We start from the raw sequence: 19,033 nt of genomic DNA, 5'->3' as shown, positions 1-19,033 counted from the left end.
ACCTGAGTTCAAATCCAGCCTCAGACACTTGGCACTTGCTAGCTGTGTGACCTTGGGCAATTCACTTAACCTTCACTGCCCCATCCAAAAAAAAAAAGAAAAAGAAAAAGAAATCTTCCAGTTGAACTCCCTCGTTCTGCAGACCTGCTCTATCAAAATGAAACCTCCTGGGGCAGCTAGGTGGTGCAGTGGATGGAGCACCAGCCCTGGATTCAGGAGGACCTGAGTTCAAATCCAGCCTCAGACACTTGGCACTTGCTAACTGTGTGACCTTGGGCAATTCACTTAACCTTCTCTGCCCCATCCAAAAAAAAAAAAAGAAAAAGAAATCTTCCAGTTGAACTCCCTCATTCTGCAGACCTGCTCTATCAAAATGAAACCTCCTGGGGCAGCTAGGTGGCGCAGTGGATGGAGCACCAGCCCTGGATTCAGGAGGACCTGAGTTCAAATCCGGCCTCAGACACTTAACACTTACTAGCTGTGTGACCCTGGGCAAGTCACTTATCCCCAATTGCCTCACCAAAAAACAAAAACAAAACAAAACAAAACAAAACAAAATGAAACCTCCCTCTGAGATTACCCACTAGTTTTCCCCATAAATTTCTTGTATGAACATGGTGGGTTTTATGCTGTCTCTCTGCCCTATTAGAATGTAAACCCCTTGAGCACAGAGACTGAGCCTTGGTCTTTCTTTGTATCCCAAACACTTAGTAAGTGACTTGCCCAGGGTCACACAGCTAGTACATGTTAAGTGTCTGAGGCCGGATATGAACTCAGATCCTCCTGACTCTAGGGCCGGTGCTCTATCCCCTGTGCCACCTAGCTGCCCCGATGACAGTTTTTTAAAAGAGAGAATTATTTTAAGTTATCTACACTTAATAAAGGAAAATGACAACCTCCCAAGTTAGATGTTCTTTTTAAGGTTGTCTTTTTTTTTTAATAGTAAATTTTTTTTAAAAAGGGGAGGGGGGAGGGAGGGAAAATCTTAAGCCTTTCCTAGAAAGTACAGATACTCTCCAAAAGTCTTCATATAAGCAAATCATGAGCAATGCAAAGGAGAAAGGGCTGATCTGTTTCTTTTACTTTTAGGACAGGCACTAGCTGAATCAAAAAGAGACCAATAGGGGCAGCTAGGTGGCGCAGTGGATAGAGCACTGGCCCTGGATTCAGGAGGACCTCAGTTCAAATTCAGCCTCAGACACTTGACACTTACAACTGTGTGACCCTGGGCAAGTCACTTAAGCCCAATTGTCTCACTTTAAAAAAAAAAAGGACCTATGGCAAGCAGCTGCAAGAAGATATGAAAAGAACACTTTGAAAACCTTATAGCACTAGAAAAATCTAATTAATTAATTTTATGCTTAATCACCACCATTTCAATGCTAAAATAGCAATTCCTCCAAAAAAGTTTCCCTATCCTTTCCAGTTCTGCCTGAAAACTCGAATGTAGTAATGGTTTAAAATGTTTGAATTTCGTGTTTATTTTTCTGCAAGAATTATTTTCTTTTCCTCAAATGGGGTTTTAAGGAATACATGATGTGTGTTTCAACAAATTCTGCAGCAAATTATTGTGGAGCTGCTCAAAGCACTATTTATTGTGGCAATTAGCAAAGTGTCTGGCATGTAGGAGTTGCTTAATAAAAGTATATTGATAGGTTGATTCAAAATCCAGGCCAGTTTTATCTTCTTGTTTTACTGAATCCCTGTCATCAGTAGTCACACATATTACTGAGAATCATTATAATGGATTAATCTTAAAATAACATACCTAAGTTGATGCTCCCTCAAGTTAGACAAAGCTTCCATTCCATGTAAATAGGAATACACTATTTCCAAATCCTGTTTTAAAAGAGAGAAAGAAAAATCATCAGGCTTGTTAGAAAAATTAGATTTTAAAATCACTATATTGACTAAAAATAATACCACTGAATCCTAAAAAAATAATCACTAAAAAAGAAAAGGATTATTTGTATAAAAACAAATCACTTTTACTTAGAAACTGCAGAATGGCTAAATAAAACCATTATATATTTTTGTAATGGAATATTATGGCCTCATAAAGACAACACTACATGGCTGAGAATCACATAAGCATCATGATTTCGGAAAAATCATAATTGCCCGCGATCGACTGAAAGGGCAATAGGTATGGTAGATATAAGTAGGCTGTTAAAAGAAAAATCACAAATTTCAATTTGAACACAAGGAGGGGCATAAAAGACTTCAACCATGGCAAGTGTAACTGGAAAAGGAAATAGGGCAGGTCATCCAGTGAAAAGGTGGGCTAACAGATGAACAGCTCAAGCATCAGGCTTACATCCATGAAACACTGAAAGGCCCATTGGGAAACGTTCTTAGCTTTGGCATACGGTCTCTTCAGAGGATTTATGGAAGGATATAGACATGAATCTCAATGGATAGTAAGGCATAAAAACAATAGAAATAGCTGATATTATATCACCCCCTCAAAAAAAGAAAAGGTGTATTTTTTGCCGCAACTTATGATTTCATCAGCATAGGAAGCTCCTGGTACAGAATTTGCTCTACCATGTGGAACATTTTCTCTGCAATTTATAGCCTTGGAGTGCTGCCTAGAAGCAGAGAGACTTTAAATGCTTAAGCCTAATGTCAATGTTTTTTTATTGGAGGCAACATTTGAATCCAGGTCTTCCTGACTCAAAGTTGATCTTGCTTTGAATCACTTGGCATAAGTTTTTCTATATTTCCTTGTATCTGTAATATCAAATGTGTATATGTGTGTATGCATGTATATATGTGCGTTATGAATGTGTGTATATATGTATATGGGGCAGTTAGGTGGCACAGTAGATAGAGTACCTGGCCTGAAGTCAGGAAGATCATTTCCCCAAGTTCAAATCTGGCCTCAGACCCTTACTAGCTGTGTGACCCTGTGCAAGTCACTTAACCCTGTTTGCCTCAGTTTTCTCATCTGTAAAATGAGCTGGAGAAGGATATAGCAAAACATCTCATTGTCAAGACAAACCCAAAATGAGGTTACAAAGAGTTGGACGAAACTGAACAATAGCAAATACGTATCGCGCACATACACACACCAGTCAAATATAGTAGAGCTGTACAGTCACACAGACTCAGAAGAGAACACAGAACAAACACATTTTTGTTTGCTTGATCCCCATTTATTAAAACATGGTATACATTGATTAGAAATTGGCCAGACAAATGATGGTTAGTGAATGTAATAGATTATCATTGCCCAGAACAATATAAATTCTGATTATGGTGCTGCAGCATGAGTATGGTTTACACCAAAAGGGGGGAATATTGTACAATTAGTCACTAATATGGAATCATTCCGAAGTGACCCCATGTTTTAACCTTGCTTGACTCTTGGCTACGTGTAGCCAGTCAGCAGGGAAGGAGTCAGGTAGGACAGCCCTGAGGGAGAAGGCAGTCCCAAATGCTCCAATCCTAACTCTTTAGAGCTAATCCCATCTCTTCATAATGAGATAGCAACCACCACTATGCTCACTCCTTATTTAAAGAGCAAGACAATCTCAATACTTAGGGCAGAGCTGAGATAATGGCCCTTTTAGAGATGTATACCTATCAGATTTGTCTTGCTCTTATTAGGAAAGCTGATTTTAAAAGCAGTTGATATTGGCCTTGTGGCCAGTCCACCAGCACTTTTCTGCCTTGGTGTTGTTTAATAACTTTTTTAATTTAAGAAAAGAAAAGATTATTATTGCACTGTAGGAAAAGATGACTATGACAAAGGAAAACACTGACTAGTAATCAAAATGTATGTATTACTATGTGGCAGACACTGAGCTACAATGGGAATTCACTTTTATTAGTGGAAACAACATCAAAAAAACAAAACAAAACAGAATGTGCAGAAACTATATCAACCCAATACTGGCCCCAAAGAACTAATAAAGTATTTTTTGTTTGTTTGTTTGTTTTTGTGGGGCAATGAGGGTTAAGTGACTTGCCCAGGGTCACACAGCTAGTAAGTATTAAGTGTCTGGAGCCAAATTTGAACTCAGGTCCTCCTGAATCCAGGGCAGGTACTTTATCTACTGCACCACCTAGCTGCCCCCAAAACTGATAAAGTATTGAACTGTCCTCCCTCCTCCTTTGCAGAGGTAGGAGACTATGGCTGTTGAGCACTATATATGATGGTAGACTTGGTTGATGTATTTTGCTGAACTTTTTTCCCTCTTTCTCATTCTATTAAAAAAAAACAAACCACTTATTTTCTTATATTTTCAGCATGTACAGTATACCAATGAGCCAGTTCTATTTTAAGGTGGACACAATCTCATTGTTAAAGTCATAAGAAATGGATCTCTGAGAGGGCAAGGGGAATGAGAGATTAAGAAATGTAGGTGATAGGGGCAGCTAGGTGGTGCAGTGAATAAAGCACTGGCCCTGGATTCAGGAGGACCTGAGTTCAAATTTGGTCCCAGACACTTAACAATTACTAGCTGTGTGACCCTGGGCAAGTCATTTAACCCCAATTGTTTTACCAAAAAGAAAGAAAAAAAAGAAAAATGTAGGTGACGCAAATACAAAAAATATCAATCCATTTTTAATTTTAAAATAAATGTATGACATGACAGTCTGCTTTTGAATGAAGATATAAAATGATAAGATGTGGATCATTTTGGTCAGAGATTTACTCCACATTTAGTTAAATTCTCTGGACTTTAAAGCATGAATTTGTGAATATTGTAGGGATCTTCGCCCCCTTGTGGTTCATTTTCTGACAACAAGACAATACCTATAATAATCCTAATCATCAACTCTCCACATTCTAAATGCTAACTCTAAAGGAATAAATCTGAAAGTTATATCCTTGAAACTCTATGATAAAGAAAGTAAATAAAAACGAAACTCCACCCATCCAAAGTCAATATATTCAACAGCCTCATTTATGGACTTGGCACTGAAAGGCTTCCATAATCAGTCAACAGTATTTAAATGCTTTCTAGAAAATTGTGTGTGTGTGTGTGTGTGGTTTGTTTGTTTGTTTTTTAAACAAAATACAAAAATCCCACTGACATAGCTACATTATATTTAGGAAAAATGAGAATAATTCCTTTCCTTTTTAAAAACTGCTCTTTGTAATACTGACATTTTTAGCCAAAGTCCTAGAGAATCTTTAAATAAGATTTCCATTTTAATTATGGCTTCTTTAACATTGTCCTGGGAACCAAGAGCACTAGATTCTAGTCAAGGGGAGGGAGGCTGAATACTAGCTATGTGATACTGGACAGATCGCTCAATGTCCTTCGACCACAAATTCTTCCTCTACAAAATGGTACATTTGCCTGAGATTTCTATGGTCTCCTCTAGCCCTGAACTCCAAAACCTTAAGATAATTCAATTGCTTTCTCTGATCTTCAGTGTCCTCACTTACAAAATATAAAGTGAATTCACTAGATGATGTCTAAGTTCCTCCATTCTTTTATCTACAAGTGACTTATATAGAAATTTACACAGGAAAAAACATATTTCAGGGTGGCGAGGGCGGGGGGAGGGGGATATAAAGTTAAAAATCTTGACAAAGGTAAATAAGAAAAAGTTTTCAAAGAATTAAAATCTGCATGTTTAAGCTGTTCCTTAACCCTGCACTGTCCTCTGATTTAATTTCTAGTGGAGAATCCTTTGATGAATGGGCTGTTTGTTTGTTTTATGTCCATTATCCCCAGAACCTAGCCCTATCATTGTACATAGTAAACAATACATGCTTTTAATAGCATTTATTAAGCACCTACTGGGCTAACCACTCTACAACTATTATTTCATCTGACCTTCACAACAACCTTGGGAAGTAGGTGCTAGTATTATCTCCATTTTACAGATTAGGAAACTGAGGCATATAGAGGTTAAGTGGTTTGCCCAGGATCATATAGATAGGAATTGTCTGAGGCTGGATTTGAACACAGGTCTTCCTGACTCCAGGCCTGGAACTCTATTCACTGTGCCACCTTTTCAAATTGAATTCATCTTTTAAAGCCCAATTCAAATGCCCTTCTTTTGCAAGTCATCTGTGACCTCACCCCCTCACCCCACCAAGTCCTTTAACTTTTTTCTCACCCTATGTCCTGTCCCACCCCAGCATTCTGTCTGGTGCATTCCTATCCGTAGTGATATCTCATTCCCCTACTAGATTACAGGCAGGGTATGTGTTATTATCTAAAATTGGTATCCTGCCCAATTTAATTGAAAGGATGAATAAAATCTAGAGAGGCGGAGAACCTGCAGGGAATGATATAAGCATTTCAACAGCAAGAAAAATATTCTATCACATCAAACAGAATATAGGACATAACCCTCTCCACCCACACCCACCCCACAAATAGGTTAAAACCTGAATTAGGCCTAGTGATAACTCTCATGAGGAATGATAGCCACTCTTACAAACGTACGCACACCTACACCTACACACACACACACACACACACACACACACACACACACACACACACACAGTTTAAAAATTTTTATAGGAGAAAGTATATAATAAGATATTCTATATTCCCAAACAATGGATAAAGAGCAGTTAAAAATTCATAGGTTCCTTACCCCTATAAAGTCTACTGAGTTCATGACATAGCCAAATTATAGTAGCTATCAATCTAACCTGAGGCCATGGTTCTAGAAACAAGGGTCAATACAGACTTTGTATAAGGTCCTTAAAATACAAGATGGTGGTAGAGGAGGGGCAGTGGTGGGGAATTGCCAACACCAAAGAATGTCTTGACAGACTAGGTGCTTATTTGGGGGCCCTCTGCCTTTCCTTTGTCTAGTCTTTCCCTACCCTTCTTATGCCCTTCTTTCTGGCCAGTATTTTAATGGAGGAACCCCAGCTCTCATTCCCCCTTATAGACTACAGTATGCCATCAAGGACTTATCATACCTTGAATTGGATATCAATTCCCCTTCTCCAATATGGAACTCATGATCTTTTCCCCCAAATCCTCTCCTCTTCCCTACTTTCCTATTAGGGTACCATCATCCTCCTGCTGGTCAGGCTTACAACTTCAATAATATCCTCAAATATTCACCCCTCATATACAATCTGTTATCAAGTCTTGTTCCTGCCTTCACATCATATCTTGTACATGTCCCTTTCTTCTCTTCACTTACACAACCACTACTCTAACACCTCTCACATATGTGAACCACTGCAACAGACTTCTAATTGGTCTCTTTGCCCAACCACAATTCTTCTCCACTCAAATTGCCAAAGTAAATTATCTGAAGCACAAATCTGACCGTGTCATCTCCCTATCCAATAAAATCCAAAAGGTTTCCTATTACCTCTGGGATTATATACAAAATCCTCTGACATTTAAAGCCCTTTAAAGCCAGACCCTTCTTCTTACCTTTCTAGACTTCTCAAGCTATTATTCCCAACCAGCTACACTGGCCTACTTGTGGTCCTTCACAAATGATACCCTGTCTCCCCACTCTGTGAATTGGCAGTTAGCCTTCTCTATGCCTGAAATGCTTTCCCAAGTCATCTTTACCTCTTGGCTTCTCTGTTTTTCTTCAAGCCTCAGCTCAAAGTCCACTTATGGAAGCCTTTCTCAGGCTTCTTCCCCCATTCAAAATCCCAACCATAGTTTCTAGCACCTTCCATCTGAAAATAGCTTCCATATAATCAATATATTATCAGCTGAGTGACTAGAGCACTGGTCCTGAAGTCAGGAAAACTTGAGTTCAAATCCAGCCTCAGACACTTACTAGCTATGTAACCTTGGATAAGTCACTTGATCTATCTGCCTATTTTCCTCGACTGTAAAATGAAACAGCACCTGCTTCAGAGTTGTTGTGAGGATCAAATGAATTACTATTTGTAAAGCACTTAGCACCGTGTCTGACACATAGCAGGCACTAAATACTTATCCCCCACCCCCAATATCTTGTATTTACCTGGTTATTTTCATGTTGTCTCACCTATTAATGATGAGCTCAATAGGACTGTTGTTGCCTTTCTTTGATCCCCCAGCATTAAAGTGTCCAATTTATAAACAGCTCTTTATGAATGCATGTTAACTGGCCAATCTGAATAACCTGGTGGTGCAGTGTAAATAAAGGTTACTGGCTTTGGAGTCAAACTTGAATTGGCATCCATACACTGCTCCCTTACTACCCGTGTTACCTTGGGCAAGTCATTTAAACTCTCTGGGCCTCAGTTTCCTCAACTGTAAAAGGAAGTAGCTGTACTAGACAAACTCTGCCAATTATAAAGCTATGACCTTGATCTTGCTCTATCTTGTACAGGTGGTGACCTATCAATAATACCTTTTCATCAGGGGCAGCTAGGTGGCGCAGTGGATAGAGCACCAGCCCTGGAGTCAGGAGTACCTGAGTTCAAATCCAGCCTCAGACACTCAGCACTTACTAGCTGTGTGACCCTGGGCAAGTCACTTAATCCCAATTGCCTCACTAAAAAAAAAAAAAAAAAGAAAGAAAAAAAATAATACCTTTTCGTCTTATGGTTCTTGTTCATATTTTTCAACCTACTTCCACTTCCTTTCAACCCAAGTAGACCTATTCCAGAGGTAGCTAGGTGGTACAGCAGCCTAGAGTTGGGAAGACCCGACTTCAAATCTAGCCTCAGATACTTCCTAGCTGTGTGACTGAGCAAGACACAACCTCTGCTTGCTTCAGTTTCTTCATTTGTAAAATGGGGATAATAATAGCACCTCTTCCTCAGGGTTCTTGTGAGGATCAAATAAGAAAATCTGTAAAACATGCTTAGCATAGTACCAGGCATATAATAGACACTATTATTTCCTCAAGACTACTTATCTCGATGGGTGTTAGGAGAAAAATCTAGGCTGAGAGTGTTCACCTAAGTGGCTTCTAGTTCTTAGCTTCCTTCCTTTCTCTAAAATAAGAGCAGATAGCATTTCTATAGTGCTTCTCATGGACTGACCCCTTTAATTCTCACCACCATCCAGTGTGGTATATCTGTGTATTTGGAAGGGGTGTAGAAGGAGGTGGGGAGGGAAGCAGAGAAGGGAGTTCCATGCCCAGTCTCTGTTCCTTCCCAGAGTTCTTTCTACCAAACCACACCAAACTCAGCAAAGGATGTGGGGAAATGAGGGAAGGAAGTTGGGGGCCTCAGTTCCCTGCTTCTTCCTCCCATCTCCCTGACACTGTATTTTCTGTCCATTTAATTACACTATCCTTTTTTTAGGGGGGGGGGGGTAATTTACCTGTATGTCTATTTGTATCTAGAGATCACATACCCATCCCAATCAAAATGTCAACCTTATGAGGGGGGTCAGGAGAGAAGAGAAGGGCAAGGGTCCTGACAAGTGATATCCTAAAGTCCATAAATGAAAAAGGGAGTTCACAGGAACACTCTTCCTAGTCTCCACCAGCGCAGATCTGCACTTTCTTTGCAGCATATCATTTCAGAGAGCAGCTTGAGGCACTGACATGTTAAATGATTTGTTCCTGTCAAGTCTAAGGCAGCTAGGTGGAGTAGCAGATGAAATGCTAGGCATAAAGCAGAGAAGGTTCATCTTCCTGAGTTCAAATACAGCCTCTGGTAGCTGTGTGACCCTGGGCAAGTCACTTAACTCTTGTTTGTTTCAGTTTCTTCATCTGCAAAATGAGCTAGAGAAGGACATGGCAAACTATTTTTGCCAAGAAAATCCCAAAAGGAGTCACAAGAAGTCAAACGTGACTGAAACAACTGAACGGCAACAAAACCCTGGTCAAAGCAGCAAGCATTTACTGAGCACTTACTACTTATAAGGCACTGTGTTGGGAATACAAAGAAAGATATTCCACCCCACCACCACCTCCCAAAAAAAAATAGTCTCAAGGAGAAACAAGATGCAAATAACTATCTACAAACAAGATACAGACAGGAAAATAATCTCAGACCCAGTATGTGTCTGATGTGAGATTTGAACCCAGGTCTTTCTGACTCAGAGACCAACTTTCTATTCATTACAGCCTACTGTCTCTCCATCCATAAGCAGGTTCTTCATGTTTGTTGAATTTAATTTGTAACATACTCTTGGAAAGTATGACAACAAGGGAACAGTTCTGGTCACCCAGGGTCAGGTGCTGATCAAGCACTGGAACCTGGCTTACTCACCAAAGCCAGCTAAAAAATTGTCATCAGCAGCAGCAACTAGAAACAACGCTCTGGAACTAGTGTTTTCTGGTCCAGAATGGAAGGAAATCTTTGACCTTCCCTGAGCAAAGGTTTTGGAGCCTAAACCTACAACTTCACGGTCTAGATCAAGTAGATACCATTTATTTAAAATATTAACTTCTTAATCCCCAAATCTGTTTTTCATTTTCACCCTAAAACCTATGTGAGAACATAAACTGACCATCTCCAAAAGAAAACCAACATGAACTGTTCTTTTCCCCTCTGTTACTATTTATAGGCTGTACTAAAAACGTGGGCTGCTTTCTTAATGTTTCCTAGTTATTGAATACAAACAGGAACACATTACTCTAACCAGGAAACAAACAATTGCAAAACAATGAACCTTTCTCTCCCCCACCTGGGAAAAAGGAAGTCTCCACACACACAACACACCCCACTCCTTTTTCTTTTTCTTTAAATAGAAGCCATATGAAAGCAGACAAAGTAGTTACAAAATTGGGCGATTGAGGGGCAGTTGTGCTGTTAAACTGAAAGCTGGTTTGCTGGTTCTAATCTCGACTAGGCCCTCAATGAAGCAAGACAACACTTTTACACCTCCATAATTGATTCCACCATCCAGCTATCTCTATCACCAAAGCAGCCGTTAGAAAACTCTTCTTTCTTTGGGACTCCCACAGCACCACCCTCCCCCCATCTTTCCCAGCTGAAGAGCTCATTTCATCTTATCCTCCCACAGCTTCTTTATATAATATCCCATTTCCTCCTTTATTCCGATCTCTGATGAAGAGATGTCCCTTTCCTAAACAAAGTTCACACCTTTGATACCATCCCCTTTTATATTCTCTGATTTATTGCCCCCACTATCATTCCCCTGCCCCTTTCAGATCTTCAATCTTTCCCTATCTACTGGTTTCTTTCCTACTGCCTACAAACACACCAAAGTTCCTTTAAAAAAGGTCCTTACGGGGCGGCTAGGTGGCGCAGTGGATAAAGCACCAGCCCTGGAGTCAAGAGTACCTGAGTTCAAATCCGGTCTCAGACACTTAACACTAGCTGTGTGACCCTGGGCAAGTCACTTAACCCACATTGCCTCACTAAAAAAAAAAAAAAAAAAAAATCCTTGCCTTCCCAACAGTCATCCTTTTCTCAGCCAAACTCCTAATCACCAAAGTTACCTAGATCTCATAATTTCTACATAATCTTCATCCTTCATGACTACTTTGCAGCATTTAACATTTTTGATCACCCTCTCCTTTTAAACATTCTGCCTTCTTTGCCTTAAATATGCTCTCAGTTTTGTTCACACTGCTCTTGGTTCTCCTCCCACCCATGTGACCGGTCTTCTGTCGTCTCTTTGGCAAGAGCATCCTGTATACCAAGTCCACTAACTACAAGTGTGCCCCAAAGCTCTCTCTGGGGCCCTCTTTAATCTCTACACTCTCCCACTTGGTTACTTCATCAGTTCCCATGGGTTCAATTATTTCTCTGCAGATGATTCTCAGAGTTATACATCTCTCTGGAACTTGAATCTCTCATCATTGTCTTTTGTACATTTTGAACTGGATGTCTCACCATTATCTCAAACTTATAATGTCCAAAAGAGGTGACAATATCCCTCACCCCACCCCCCAAACCACCCTTATTTCTAACTTCTGTCCAGATTATGCCTTGAAGCCTTCCCAAGCAGCAGGTGCCTTGACATCCCAAGTTACCTTATATCCCCACTGTATGTGTGTACATGTGCTTAATTAAGCACCTACTATGGGGCAAGAGAAGCACCGGCACAAAGACTAAAAAGGCAAAGGTAAAATAGTGATTGCCTTCAAGGAGTTAGGGAAGGAGAACATGGAATATATATAGTCTCTTTCTGTAGCTCCTCCACCCTTTGAATGCAATCTCCTTGAAGGATTATCTTACTTTTGCTCTTGTATCTCTAGAGTCTAGAACCTATCCTCAAACATTAATAATTGATTAAGTATATACTGGGATTCAGGGGCAGCTAGGTGGCACAGTGGATAGAGCACTGGCCCTGGTTTCAGGAGGACCTGAGTTCAAATCCAGCCTCAGACACTTGACACTTACTAGATGTGTGACCCTGGGCAAGTCACTTAACCCCCAATTGCCTCACCGAAAAAAAATTTAATAATAATAATAATAAAAAAGAATATACTGGAATTCAAAGAATTTTTGTTAAAAAAATAGATTCTGCATTCTCCCAAATGCTGATGGGCCATATCAAAACCAGAAAACTACATAATCAGTGCCAAATAAAATGATTTAGTATCTATAATACTCTACCCCAGGTTACTGAAAACAATAACTGTATTAAGAAGGTGGGTGGGGAGAGCAGAAATATTACTTTAAAAAAAAAACCTCTTTGAAGTTTCCTTTATTGGACTTATTCAGAAAACTTGAAGTTCAACAACAATGTCTAATATCAATAAATTGTAGTTTTCCACTTTGATTTTCCATCGTCATGCAGCATTTACTAGTATCTAGTACTCTGTTCTCTGGTTGTTCTTTATGTACATTACATGACAGCTGCATGTTTGCATTCTCTACTATTTTCAGAATACATTAGGGAGTTCCCTATGTCAATGAAATCACAGGTATTGTCCCTATCCCTTATTTTGGACACATTAGGGGTAAAGGGGAGTTTCCTTATCTGGGATTTCCCTATATAGTACCACGGAAAAGCACAGGTCTGATATGGAACACAATAGGGGTAAACTCTGAGAAGATTGGGGCTCTTTTGGTTAGCTCTGGAAGTAACAAATGTGTGTTGAATTGAATTCAATTAAGAACTAGTTTTCTCCAGTCACCTTATAATAATGGGGGAAGGGCGGGCAGCCAGGTGGCGCAGTGGATAGAGCACTGGCCCTGGATTCAGGAAGACCCGAGTTCAGATCTGGCCTCAGACACTTGACACTTACTAGCTGTGTGACCCTGGGCAAGTCACTTAACCCTTATTGCTCCACCACTACCACCACCACCAACAACAAAAGAATAATGGGGGTAGGGAAGCATTCCTGAGATCCAGGGGGCTAGACTATCTCCTCTTCTTAGGGATATAGATATAGATATAGATATAGATGTAGATGTAGATGTAGATGTAGATGTAGATGTAGATGTAGATGTAGATGTAGATGTAGATGTAGATGTAGATGTAGATGTAGATATAGATATAGATATAGATATAGATATAGATATAGATATATGCACAGAGAGAAAAGACCCCAAAGAAGCTTTACTTTCCTGGTAATGACTACATAATTAGACAGAGAGATGGCCTTAGATATTCTAAATAGAGAGGTTAAAAACTAAAATGAGTTTTCTTATTCATGCTTAAAGTCTGAAAGGGACTGCAATTAGATGGAGGCAGAAGAGCTAGAAGCTTCAGCTTGACTTCTAAGAAAATTGCAAGTTTTAACTGGAAAAAAAGAATCCCTATCACTTGACTAAAAACAAACAACTGAGCAAATATAAAGCCAGGATAATTTTAGTCAGGTACCTACTGCACCTACATCTTGTGTTCCTGTATCATCACTGCTCCAAATTGTTATCTTCTTTCAAGGTCTTAATCATATGCTGCATTTTAATAGCAAGCAAGATTTTTTCATAAAAATATCAGATATTAGGGGGCAGCTAGGTGGCACAGTGGATAAAGCACTGGCCTTGGATTCAGGAGGACCTGAGTTCAAATCCAGCCTAAGACACTTGACATTTAACTAGCTATGTGACCCTGGGCAAGTCACTTAACCCTCAGTGCCCTGCCCCCCCCCCAAAAAAATCAGATATTGGCTTCAGTGTGAATGTCATTGAACACTCCATAAGACTTGGATTGCAAATTGAAGCTAAAATAGAAGCCAAGATCATCCCCTTTGGAGGTCTCCCTTGAACTTCAAAGCTGGTCCTGGAACCCAGTTGAGTGTGCTTTTCCAGGTAATTCATAAGTGGGTATATCATCCCCCCTAACCCACCCCAACCCCCTCACCATTTGCCTCCAAAATATCTGCTCACTGATAGAAAATCAGAACTGAAAGACTCTAGTCTTTTTACATTGTAAGAGACAGTTTAAACAGTAAATATCAATGCTCTCAAACCGCAGGAGTCTGTGAACATTTAATATTTGTGCTTTAGTAATTCTTATACCTCCTTAACTAAAATGCTTAGATGTGATTTTTCAAAATCTTTCTTGCTCTCATTTCTGGGGTTTTGTTAAATTAACATAACACAAGATCATAAGGTATGTAATGAATACAAAAAAGAACATCTGGCTTTTTAAAAGTCCCTGAACACTTCTATCGAAATGAAAATCCTTATACAATGGATTATACTTCAAATGTACTAGAAAACTTTGCTAAGAAATCCAATGATGAATCATTTTGTAAACCAAATAATCACCCTCTAAATGACTAAATTCCCATATTTTGGTTTTCTTGAGGGTAAGCCCCTATAGTGTTACCTATCTGTCATTAATATAATTTCAGGAGAATGCTTGTTAGAAACTTGTGTCTTTAAAAATAAAGAGGAAAAAAAAAAGGGGGAAATCCAATTTCAAAATCCCCACTTAACTTAATTCTTCCCCTAAGTCAGGACTGACTCAGAGTTATAAGCTGTCTGACAAAACAAATCCAAGACTTGTCTTCTCCATTACAAGGAGGATCTAACATTCTATTTCACAAACTTAAAATGGAGATGAATAGGGCAGAATAACCGCAACAGGAATTAACATTTGGCCAAATGATGTACGGAATCTTTAACATAAATGTATGTTCCATTATTTTATCTTTATAATTCATCAATTTCTATTTAAGAGCTTCCTTAAAATATTTATTTCATTCTTTTAAATACATTTCATATTTTAAGAAACTTTTCACATTTTCCCCCAAAAAATCCTGAAATCATATGGTTTGTGTTGATTTTGCAATACAAACTCAAGCCTGTGCATTAGCAAATTTATACAGTATATAAATATTAGCAAAAGATCAATGGTATCCAATACAGAAAAGCAATACTGAAAAAGGACATTGAAACTCAGCAACATATTTCCAGATCAAATAATGGATTGTGCATGTTTGCACATCTACTAAAAATGTTCAACTCCCCAGTGGGTGCAGAATAAAGCCCCATCTCCCTAGTCTTGACATTTAAGAACCTTCTCAACATGGCCCTAACCTAGTGCCCCCAACTAAATGAAACTTTATGCTCCAGTTAAGTTGGATTACTCATTTTTCCCTATGTGATCTTATATACTCCTGCCTCTGTACAGCATGGCAGTGAGGGGGGCGGGGGGGGGGGGGGAACATATTAACACCAGTGTCAAAGGACCTGTGGAATCTTAGGCAAGTCACTAACCTACTTGGGCCTCAGTTTGCTCGTCTGTAAAAGAAAAGGGGGAGGGGGGTAGACTAGAAATCCTCTGAGGTCAAGAGATATGATCCTCTGATGTCCTCAAGTCCCACCATGTTCCAAGAAGCATTCCCTGATACTAATCCAGGCCTCCCCTCCTCTGAACCCACCCACTCAGTGGATACCTAACATCTGTTACCTTGTACTGTTCCTTAGCCCACTGATGACTAGGTTTTGTCTTCTCAGACCAACACTAACATACCACCTTGTACTAATTTGATCCTTATGCAAGCTCACTTTGTAAGGTAAGTAGGGCAATGATTCAAGGCAATATGACATAACATAAGGGGTGGTGAATGAATAGAAAGAGCACTGGGGGCTAAATCAGGAAAATCCTGCATCTGAATCTAGCCTTCAACACTTGCTAGTTGTATGACCATGGGCAAATCACTTAAACTTCTCAAAGCTTTGGTTTATTCTACTGCAAAATAAGGATGATAGTATCTCCCAGGGTTGTTATTAGAACCAAATGAAATAATTTATGTAAAGCTCTCTATAAACCCTACAGTATTAAATAAATTCCAGTTGAAATTGTTATTACCACCAGCCCATCATTCCTAATTTACAGATAAGCTTTGAGATAAAAGAGATTAAACAAGGGCAGCTAGAGGGCTCAGTGGATAGCCCACTGGGTTTGGAATCAGGAAGGCTCAACTTTATGAGTTCAAATACAGCCTCGGACACTTTCTGTAACCCATGGCAAGTCACTTAAGCCTGTTTGCCTCAGTTTCTGTCACTCCAGTGGCTATGAAAACCCCAAAGGAGATCATGAAGATTTGGACACAACTGAAGTGACCCAACAATGTGTCCCTATTTGTAAAACTCATGAACCCCCATTAATGTAAAAGAGATTAAGTGATTCACCTGGGTCATATGACTAAGTCAGTGAAACCCATGTCCTCTCTCTCTATCTCCAATGGTCACTCTACTATGTAATAGGCTGACTCTTCTAAGCTCCTTAAAGGTAGAGACGTCATCTTCAGACACCACAGTCTATATAGGGTGTCCAATAAAAGTCAGTTGTTGTTGATGACTAAAGATCAGAGTTCAAGCAAAATTCCTGGAAAGCCAGCTGTGGATTTCAGTTCTGCCTTATCTAAATACAAATATTCTTGAAATCAGCAGTGCAGCTGAGGAGGAAGAAAAATCTGTTTTCAATCTTGTTTTTCAGGTTTCAAATTCAGCAAAAATAGTATTGTAAATGACCACAAGATGGCAGACTCAACTATCTATAGTTTCAAGAAAGTTGAAACCCAACTGAAATCCTTGAAGATTTGTTTCCCTAACATCCTCTGAGGATATTATCCTGTTTCCTAGTTCCCATAAACAGACCTAAAGATAAGTTTCAAAGGAAAGGGGATTTGAGTATGTGTCAAATCCCACTTGGTAAATGATGCCCTGAATTTGAGAAAAATCAATCTTTTTCCTTTATTATTTCCATTGGAGGGGGGGGGGGGGGGAGGAGAAGTCCCACAAATCCATTTTAAAGTATCAGAGCAAATTATGTAAAAAAAGAGCCCATGATAAAATTATCTAACTACATATGTAAGAAGTCTATACGCTATTATACTAACCAATATCCCAGAGAAGGTTTCATATAAATATGCATCTGGGAAGGTGATTTAAGTCCCTCAAAGTCAACTATTTTAACACTTAGTCCAAACTTTATAGAGAACTGCATCAAGTCAGAGATCTGTCAAGGGCCTCAGATGTCTGTGTGTCCAATCAAATCCAAATTCCTTCAGTAGGGCTCATCCCAGAGTCAATATACCCCTAATTCCTCAAATGAAAGCTGTCTGAAGCATCCTAAGCTAATAAGAACTCTCTGAAAAGTAAAGGAAGATTGCACCAATTTAATGTATTATTATCAGATTCTCTTCCCTAAAGCCCCCACCCAGCTGTTCCTTCTACTTTACAAAAGCCACCTTGTATTTATTTTGCATATAGTTATATGTGCGTGTTTTCTCCCTCATAAAATATAAGCTTTTTGAGGGCAAGGCCTACTTCATTTTTGTCTTTGTATCTATCCCCAGTACCTAGCACAGTAATTCACATGCACTCAAATACTTTTTTGATTGATCCCTGATCCCAATTATATTAATACTAGTAGAATAGGTTAACCAGTCAAGGTGTTCCCCATCCCTAGACAACTAGGGATAGGGTGCTGGGCTTGGTGGCAGGAAGATCTCATTTTAAATCCAGCCTCAGACACTTAAACTATCTGTGTGACCTTAGGCAAGTCACTTAACCTCTGTTTGCTTCAATTTCCTTAAGTGTAAAGTGAGGCTAATAATAATACCTACCAGGGCTATTAAGATCAAATGAGATAATATTTGTGAAGTGCTTTTTAGCACAGTGCCTGAGACATAGAAGGCAGTATATTAATGCTAACTAGTATTACCTCAGATTTTTCTGAGGACATCAACTTGTTGTATACACTCCTTCCACCCATTCAGATCAACATTAGTTTCTAGCTTATAGACTTCAGAGTTTCCCTTTTGGCAACAGGAGTTTATGAGCCCTCCCATGGACAACTTTTACAGGTAAGAGGCAGGAATCACCATAAGCAGGTAGGTCTTCTTGATTTCAAGGCCAGATCTCTCTCCCCCTGACTGGCATTGCCTCTCTTTTGTCCCAGTTAAGATACTTCACCACAGTGGCCTACCTTTCAGAGGCAGAATAATCATATAGAGCTCTCTCTGCTTAACCTGGAAATGCGAGTAAAACAGAAATTTTCCCTACTCCCTCCAACTCGACTCTTATTTAAGACTTGACAGCAGAAAAAACAGGGTCAAGGAGAATTATGGTCAAGCAGCCCACTCCAGAAAGCAGTTACCTGATTTGTAGCCAGAAGGTATAAACATCAACCACGGAGTAGCAGTCTCCTCAGATACCACACGAAAGGGAAAACATTAGCAACCAAACCACTTTGTATGTTCCGCTTAATATATGCACAAGCCTTTTACATCCAGTTTTTCCTGATCTCTAGTAATGGGGGGGGGGGGGCGCCCAGAAGGGTAAAATCTTAGCACAGGATGACAGCAACCAAAAGAAACCTTCATTTCATTACTAAGGAAGCTGAGGCCCCAAGAAAGTGATGTTGCCAGAGGTCACACAGGCAATGAGTCACAGAGCTGGGATTTGAATCTAGATTCTTTGATCCCACACCCAGTAGGCTTTTTAATACACCATGATGCAAATATATGATATCTTATACAATAATCCATTGTTTGTTGTTGTTCAGTTGTATCCAGCTCTCTGTTGACCCCATTTGGGATTTTCTTGGCAAAGATAAAAGAGTGGTTTGTTATTTCCTTCTCCATCTCATGTTACAGATGGGGAAACTCAGGCAAATGGAGGTAAGTGACTTACCTAGGGTCATACAGCTAATAAGTGTCTGAAGCCAGTGGAATTCAGGAAAATGAGTCTTCCTGCCTCCAGGGCTGGCACACTATCCACTGTGCCATGTACCTGTTCAATCCACTG

At 39.6% G+C, this 19,033-nt stretch overlaps 1 protein-coding gene across 5 annotated transcripts in view; it reads right to left on the bottom strand.

Annotated features, from left to right (window-relative positions):
* Positions 1-19,033, bottom strand: part of RAPGEF2 (Rap guanine nucleotide exchange factor 2) — a 341,360-nt gene that overhangs the window by 218,981 nt on the left and 103,346 nt on the right. For all 5 annotated transcript variants that reach the window (XM_043970280.1, XM_043970281.1, XM_043970282.1 and 2 more), the window contains exon 2: positions 1,769-1,839. In XM_043970280.1, the coding sequence (XP_043826215.1) occupies positions 1,769-1,839 (71 nt within the window). The remainder of the gene's footprint in view (positions 1-1,768; positions 1,840-19,033) is intronic.

This window comes from Dromiciops gliroides, chromosome 6 (assembly GCF_019393635.1).
Source record: "Dromiciops gliroides isolate mDroGli1 chromosome 6, mDroGli1.pri, whole genome shotgun sequence".
Lineage (NCBI taxonomy): Eukaryota > Metazoa > Chordata > Mammalia > Microbiotheria > Microbiotheriidae > Dromiciops > Dromiciops gliroides.
Note: the sequence above shows the minus strand (reverse complement) of the source record. Positions and strands in the feature narration are given on the sequence as shown.